This window comes from Salvia hispanica, unplaced genomic scaffold (genome assembly GCF_023119035.1).
Source record: "Salvia hispanica cultivar TCC Black 2014 unplaced genomic scaffold, UniMelb_Shisp_WGS_1.0 HiC_scaffold_340, whole genome shotgun sequence".
In the NCBI taxonomy this organism is placed as follows: Eukaryota; Viridiplantae; Streptophyta; class Magnoliopsida; order Lamiales; family Lamiaceae; genus Salvia; species Salvia hispanica.
In genome coordinates, this window is record NW_025952070.1 from 1,083 (window position 1) to 8,866 (window position 7,784).

The following is a 7,784-nucleotide window of genomic DNA, read 5'->3' on the forward strand; positions in this document are numbered from 1 at the left end:
ATTTTGTTGGTGCAGTCGCCTGATTGTTCTGATTGTATTACCAACTGTGGTGATGGCTCGTCCATTTCGATTATCCAAAGCCGTTTACCTCATGATAGAAGATATATTGCATCTCTTACATATGCACAAGCTTATCTTATTGTACTTATATATGAAAAAAAATCCACGATGCGGCCGGCGTGCTAGGCAAAATCTAATTAGGTATTCAATAATAGATAGGATGCCGCCACAAGTGAGACATATGAACAGACTCACAAAAATTAGTGACATAGACTGTTTTGTTAACCTACGCATGGATAGGAATGCATTTGGTCGTTTATGTATCCTATTGAGAGACGTTGGTGGGCTGCGAAATGGTAGATATGTGTTTTTAGAGGAACAAGTAGCTATTTTTCTAAGCATTCTAGCTCACCACAAGAAAATTCGTCCATCTGGTTTTGATTTCAAGCGGTCTGGGGAAACAATATCCCATTATGTTCATCTTGTGCTGAAAGCAGTCCTTAGACTTCATACCATCCTCTTGCCTGAACCCGAACCAGTAACGAACACTTGTGTTGATCATCGATGGAAACATTTTAAGGTAATGAAGTTTGTGACCGAATACAACTAGCATTTTAAGATAGTGAAGTTTGTGTTGATAGTTTATAAATATTTGTGATCCATCTTAGGGCTGTATTGGCGCCTTGGATGGGACATACATAAATGTCCTTGTAAGCAACGCGGATAAGCCACGTTATCGATCAAGGAAGGGGCAAATCTCCACTAACACTCTTGCGGCCTGCGACCGCAACATGCGATTCTTGTATTTTATGCCCGGGTGGGAGGGTTCCGCTGGCGATTCTCGAGTGCTAAGGGATGCCGTTAGTAGAGATGGGGGATTGAGGGTGCCCAAAGGTTTAAATACACCATTGTCTTTAACACTTATCGGTTTTTCAAAATTGATTTTTCTTTATTTATAAGTGCATAACCTGACCGAATGTGGTATTTTTTAGGAAATTATTTTTTGTGCGATAATGGATACGCAAATTGTGAAGGCTTCTTGACGCCGTTCAAAAATGTCCGCTACCATTTGAAGGAGTGGGGCATCGGTAACCAAAGACCACAAAATGCTCGTGAGTTGTTCAATTTAAGGCACAGTAAAGCTCGTAACATTATCGAGCGAGCTTTTGCAGCTCTTAAGATGAGATGGAGCATTCTGCCGAGTGCTAGTTTCTATCCGATTAAGATCCAAATCCAGATGATTATGGCTTGCTTCTTACTCCACAATTTTATTCGTGGTGAGATGACCAACGACCCAATAGAACAACAAATTGATGGTGATACACAGAATGGCGTAGTTGATGATGTTGATGGTGAAGCTGAATATATTGATCAAGTTGAGACATCTACTGCTTGGACTCAAATGAGGGAAGATTTGGCTAACTCTATGTGGAACAATGTGTGTATATGCATCTAGTTCATATATAAATTTTGTTCTATGATTTGCTTTCTTTGTGAATGGGCTGGTAAGACTGATTTAAATATGACACTTTCTGACTTTTTTGTCTTATTTTTTTTTTGTTGATTTACAACCTACTAATGTCGACGACAACAACCGACAGTGACATGATTCCCGAGTGTGTTTGCGGTCAAGGGAAGATGAATCTGTTTTGTGCTGGGAAAGATGCCATACACAAAGGCAGATGGTTTTACAAATGCCCGACTAATGCAAATCACTCGGGGTCTTTCTTGTGGTGTGACGACTATCATAGTGGGATTGGAGATGGCAAGCAACCGGATTTTGTCTTGAAGCAAACGTACCGACCAGCAAAAACTGTTTGCAACAAGGATGAAGAGAAGAATAAAAGAAGGGCCAGCACCGGACATGGTTGTGGAGTTTGTGGCCGGTGCCAGGTTGAAATTAGACTGAACTATGTGTTGGTTTTCATGGGTTTGGAATTGTTATTGCTTGGGATTGTTTTAGGGAAACTATTCTAGTTTGCATTTGGTCTTATTGTCAAGTATGAACTTTAATTTATGTTCACTGCATGAACTTATTAGGTGCTGCTTCTGTTATGAACTTTTATATCTATTTTGTAAGGCCTATTCTAGTTTGCATTTGGTCTGATTTGTTTAGTTTATTCAGTATAGCATTGATTGAGTCCAATGGTATTGGGTGAAGCATTGAATGTGATCTCCTTTTCAGAGGTGTAGTCTTCAGTTTTAGGCCACTTTGTGTACCCTAGCATTGGAGACTAATTGAGGTCATTATGTTTACTTTGCAATTGGAGAAAACAGATTGGACATATACCAAACCATCACAGACGGCGTTTTTCATTAACTAAGGAGCTGCAAGTCTAAAAATTAAATTATTGTATCCAATATATTACACCCAATAATGAAGATCCATTTACTCATTGAACTACCCACTGTGCATTCGGCGCTTGTCAATTAGAGTGGGTAGTTGCATGTCAAAAACCTTAAATTCTTGTACTTATGTTTTCTTCATCATTTTGGCTTATAAATATGGGCAGGATGGTGATACCAAACCATTCACCACTCCAAAATTGCTTGCAACCTTGTCATCCCTAAAAAATGTCCGATTACATTGCTATCCAAAGCTCATTCCTCTACGGCTCATGCTGGACCCACGAGATTGACTCGGTCTTGCTGGTACATTGCTAAGGTTGAAGCAGGCTGCAGGTTGCGAGGGGTCAGTTTTCCCCAGCCATTTCATATCCGATGCCAAGCTCGCGATCAAAAACCAGGTTGGCATCTCGTTTGAGTGGTATGATCTGGTTGATCGTGTGCATTTTCTGGAAAAGCGTTACAACACTTTCAACGAGATCGTGGCGTTGGAGGCAACCTACTGGAATCCGACAACCAACGTCGTCATTGTGGTTGCACCTAATTGGCCGGAAGCGCTAGAAGTAAGTACATCACTTAATACTACTACATATGCTTTAAAGTGTTGAATTTTCATATATCATTTTGTTTTCTTGAAGCGAAACCCACTTCTCGGAGCTTATTCCCGACGTGGTGACCCGGCATACAATCAACTCAACGAATTGTTCGGTCTGAAAGTTGTCAAAGAGGAGCAAGTGAACACGGTGATCGTGGTGTCGGACTCCCAATCTCCCGGTTTGGTGTGCGCTGGGAAGGCGATGAAAGCCCCTCCAGATGTTGAATATGGAGAGGTGAATAGCAACCATGCCTCCTCATTTGCGAGGCGTAAACTCATGTTCGACGAAGGCGGCCCTCTGGATCGGGAATCGGCCACCAAGACGGTTGTATGCTACAACGGCCCCGATGCTAAAGGAAAGCTGGAACGAAAGGTTGAGGGAAAAAAATCTCGTGTACTGCCGAGGCCGTTGCCACCAAATAGTCCCACTTTGGCCCCATCATGTGCATCAAACAGTCCAAGGATGTGGTTTAGGGTGCTAGGGAAGCCCCACATATAAATGGGGTGACAATTTCTTAGCTTTACTCGGAAGACACTGTTATGTTTTGCCCAACGTCTTCTACATCGGATGTGAAGCTAGTGTATCCACTATATTATATTGCTGATCGTTTTAGTTTATCTTAGCTTATCTAGATGGCCAATGTTCTTGCATATCGGGAACAATTTTCTTTGTATTCCAAGGCCTTTTTTTGCGGCTAGTATAAATAAGAAATTTAAGCTATTATGCATTATCAACTTGATGGAGTTGCATGGAATTATCTGCACATATTCAATTTGAGCTACAACTATAGATTGTTATTATATATATTGAGTAGTTTGGTTCTTCGTTGGTGTGTATACTCCACAATTTTTAGCTGATACATCTATTCATTAAAAGTCGATTATAAGAAGTGATTTGATTTAAAATATTTATTTTTGAGCTTATTAGGTATTGCATATTCGAGAGACATTGTATAAATTTATTCATATCATGTAAAAAATGAAGACCGTTTGCATCTAGAGGTATTATACCATATTCAACCTTATTAGAAATTCTTTGTGTTATTTGGGAAATTGCAACTGAATACTTTTGTTCCAGATTGATGCTCAAGTCGGAGCAGTGAACGATCTTGCATTCTCTCATCCCAAATAATCAGCTCTCGGTGATAACATGTGGGAAACTACAACATCATGTCAAAGGGAGATGCAAAGCAGATCGTTTACAACAATTAAAGGGAAACCAAATACGAAATTTCATGGAAATGCAGCTAGTTAATCATACATCATCGCGAACGATTAGTTTTAACAGGCGATTAAGTCGTCCATAATTACAATCCCAAAACAACATCTTCAAATAGTCACACAAAACCCAACAGAGAAGTTTAGGCCACAAAACGATAAGACAAAATAACTACACCACCGGTTAAGTAAAGCTGCAGTGATCATAAGACAAAAAAACTGTGGTGCAACGCCATCTACAAGCGAGCTTCTTTCCCCAGGACACGCTTCACATATCCAGCCTTCGAAGCATCAAGGAGTCCTCTAAAGATCTCTAGACGGGTGTTCTCTTTACCAATAATGTCGCACAGATCATACCTTTCATTCTCGGTCAGTTCTGGTATGTTGCACAAATGACGAAAGATTTCAGCCCTTGCTTTTCCCAAATCAATCTCGTACCCAATGCGTGATGCCAATGTTTCCAGACGAGCGTTGGTCTCGGCGTGCAGCTTTCCAAGTAGCTCAACTATGCCGTTATCATCATCCCGGACCTTGCGTTTGCGCTTACTTTTCTGAGGAACCTGAACGTTTGCAGTAGCGTTCGCTCCACTTTGAGTGCTACTGTCACCAACCCCAGTATTTGCAAACGTAGCCTGAACCTGCTCGTCGTACCCCAGAAAATCTTCGAAGCTAGGATGATAATCACTACTCTCACCTATCTCAGTAACAGGTGCATCTGGAGAACTATCTGCCACTGCATCAGCAACCCATTCGGATTGGCCACCATTTGCCCTGTCTTTGCCGAAGATGACCTTCCAGTCTTCCCAGTAAGGCCAAGACCTCGTGCGCATTCCGCGTGCACCCGTAGTGGGTGGGAAGGGCGCCCACGCCCGTCCCGAGTGCCCATCGGATGTCCTCGCCCCTCGCATCGACGTCCGACCGGACGTCCGCCATTGTGGCGAAGGTCGGACGTCCGCAATTTTTAATTTTAATTTTTTTAAAAAAAAACTCTATAAGTAGGGCTCCCCAACTTCATTTCATTCACACCACTTGTGTTGACAAGTTTCTCTCTCTAACCTTTTTTTTCAATTATATCTATAATGGCGAGTAGCCGTGCGGGTGGTAGTGGCGGAGGCGCTAGTGATAGTGATGGTGATGATGAATTCGATCTCGCTGTGCAAGAGACGATTGATCGATTGCTCCAGAGGAGATGTACCATCGCCGATGTACCCCGGGACCACATTGCTGCACATATTCGGTTGTATGAGGACTACTTTGCTCCGCAGCCGCGTTTTGGGGATGTCTTATTCCGGCGACGTTTTAGGATGCATCGTCCGCTGTTTATGCATGTCGTGGGTGCTTTAGAGAGAAGATACGAGTTTTTCAGGGATCATGGGAGCAAACCCGGACACACGCCCATACAGAAGTGCACTGCCGCAATCAGGCAACTGGTGTGCGGAGGCCCGACCGACATGTTCGACGAGTACCTCCACATTGGCGAGTCTTCAGCCGTCGAGTGTCTGCTGAATTTTTGCGCGGGCGTTAGAGAGATATTCGGGGATCAAGTATCTTCGGCGTCCGAGCCCCGAAGACTGCCAGCGGCTGATAAATATGCACGGGTCGGTGCACGGGTTCCCTAGGATGTTGGGCAGCATAGATTGTATGCATTGGGAGTGGATGAACTGCCCCGCCGCCTGGAAGGGAATACACACTTCCGGCTTCAAAGCCAAGCATCCCACGATGATCCTTGAAGCCGTAGCTGACCACCGGCTGTGGATATGGCATGCTTATTTTGGAGTCGCCGGGTCGAACAACGACCTCAACGTCCTCTAGTCGTCGTCCCTGTTCAACGATCAGTGCAATGGCGTTGGTCCCGCCATCAGTTTCGTCGCCAATGACAACCAGCACAATATGGGATACTATTTGGCGGATGAGATATACCCTAACTGGCCCGTCTTTGCGAAGACGATCAAGCATGCGGTCGGACCAAAGAAACAATACTTTGCGAGCTGTCAGGAGAGAGCGCACAAGGATGTTGAGCGCGCATTTGGTGCGCTCCAGTGTTGATGGGGGATGGTTCGGGGTCCGGCACGACAGTGGTATATTCCCAACATTGGCGACATCATGTACGCATGTATCATTTTGCACAACATGATTATCGAAAGTGAAGGGGACGATGTGACTCAGTGGACCAACGAAGATGATACGGGTGCCGGTCCAAGCCACGGCGTGGCCAGCGCGAATGTGAACATGGGGGTACCTCATGGAGAGGTTGAGCGGTTGCGCGCATTTGCCGACATGCGGCAAAGAAATGCTCATATTCGACTTCAGGAGGATATCATCGAAGAGGTTTGGACGCGGAGGGGTGGACGTTGATGTGGTTGTTTTTTTTTTCTTTTATGATGTACTTCGTATGTTTTTTTTAATGAAATATTCGCATTTCCCCGTTCGTATTCGTGTCGAATATTAATTCCGTAAATTTTAATTTTAATTGTGAATTTAATTTTATTGCGGGAAGTCCTAGTGGAAGTTCTAGTGCAATGGGAAGTCCTAGTTGAAATAGGAAATCCTAGTGATGACGGGGCATGCATTTTGTGTAGGAAGTCCTAGTGGGAAGGGCGCCACCAGAGACACCCTAAAAGCATGAGTACATCCAAATCTAAGGTGCATTTCATATTAAAAAATGAACGACAAAGTGCATCCGTCGGCGAAGCCGGCCGCGAACGGCGAGGCGAATTTTCCGGCGAACAAGGCGCAGCTCTACAACACCAGCCGCCTGGCCTACCGCCCGCAACCTCCGCCGCAGCTGCCTCTGGTCGACGATCGCGATCCTCCTCGTCCTCCTCCTCGCCGCCATCGCCGGCGCCGCGATCTACGTCCTCTACCTCCCCCAGCGCCCCTCCTTCGCCGTGAATTCGCTCCAGCTCTCCAGATTCAACCTGACCGACAACTCAATCGCGTCCTCCTTCAACCTCTCCGTCACCGCGCGGAACCCTAACAAAAAATTGACCTTCTTCTACGACTCAATCGCCGTCAAATTCATCTCCGGAGATCTCGACATCGCCGACGGATCCTTCCCCGGCTTCACGCACGGGAGAAAAACGTTACGACGCTCAAAAGAGTCGTCTCGAGCTCGAGAAATCAGATCGCGGACGGCGCCGACACTACGCAGCTGAAATCGAGCTTGAAGAATAAAACTTGGAACCATTAGTTCTTGTTATGTTTGTATCAACCATTATCACAATTGCAAGTTCATTTACATTACCCCCTCCAACTGGCTCATTGCCCTGACCTTGCACAGCAAACACTTCTATCAACGACCATGCGAAAGCATCACATGTTTCGTTCGCCTCCCTTACTATTGCATCAGCCAAGGCCTGCTCACCAGCATCTGAATACTCTACTTCAATTAGGCCGTGTTGGAACTCTGGCGGGCAGCTACTCGGAGGAGGGATGAAGGGGGCAGCCATATCGTCCGAAACAACTATAGGGCTCTGACTTGATGAGCCCACAAATGTTGGCTCATTGTTTTTAGCCATATAATTGTGCTGATAAAGTTTTTTATCACCTACATTAAGAGGGTTCTTACTTGATGTTGGCTCGTTGTTGAGAACCATACCATTGTACTGATGAAGTCGTTGATCAC

The 7,784-nt window shown here is 44.7% G+C and overlaps 1 protein-coding gene and 1 pseudogene across 1 annotated transcript; both read left to right on the forward strand.

Annotated features, from left to right (window-relative positions):
• Positions 1-292: 292 nt before the first annotated feature.
• LOC125198969 (putative nuclease HARBI1) lies at positions 293-1,456 on the forward strand. The gene is made up of 3 exons (XM_048097178.1): positions 293-580; positions 669-894; positions 993-1,456. Exons 1-3 carry the CDS (start codon positions 293-295, stop codon positions 1,454-1,456), a joined length of 978 nt encoding a protein of 325 aa, XP_047953135.1.
• Positions 1,457-6,821: 5,365 nt separating this feature from the next.
• On the forward strand, positions 6,822-7,349 carry LOC125198970 (annotated as a pseudogene).
• Positions 7,350-7,784: the final 435 nt, after the last annotated feature.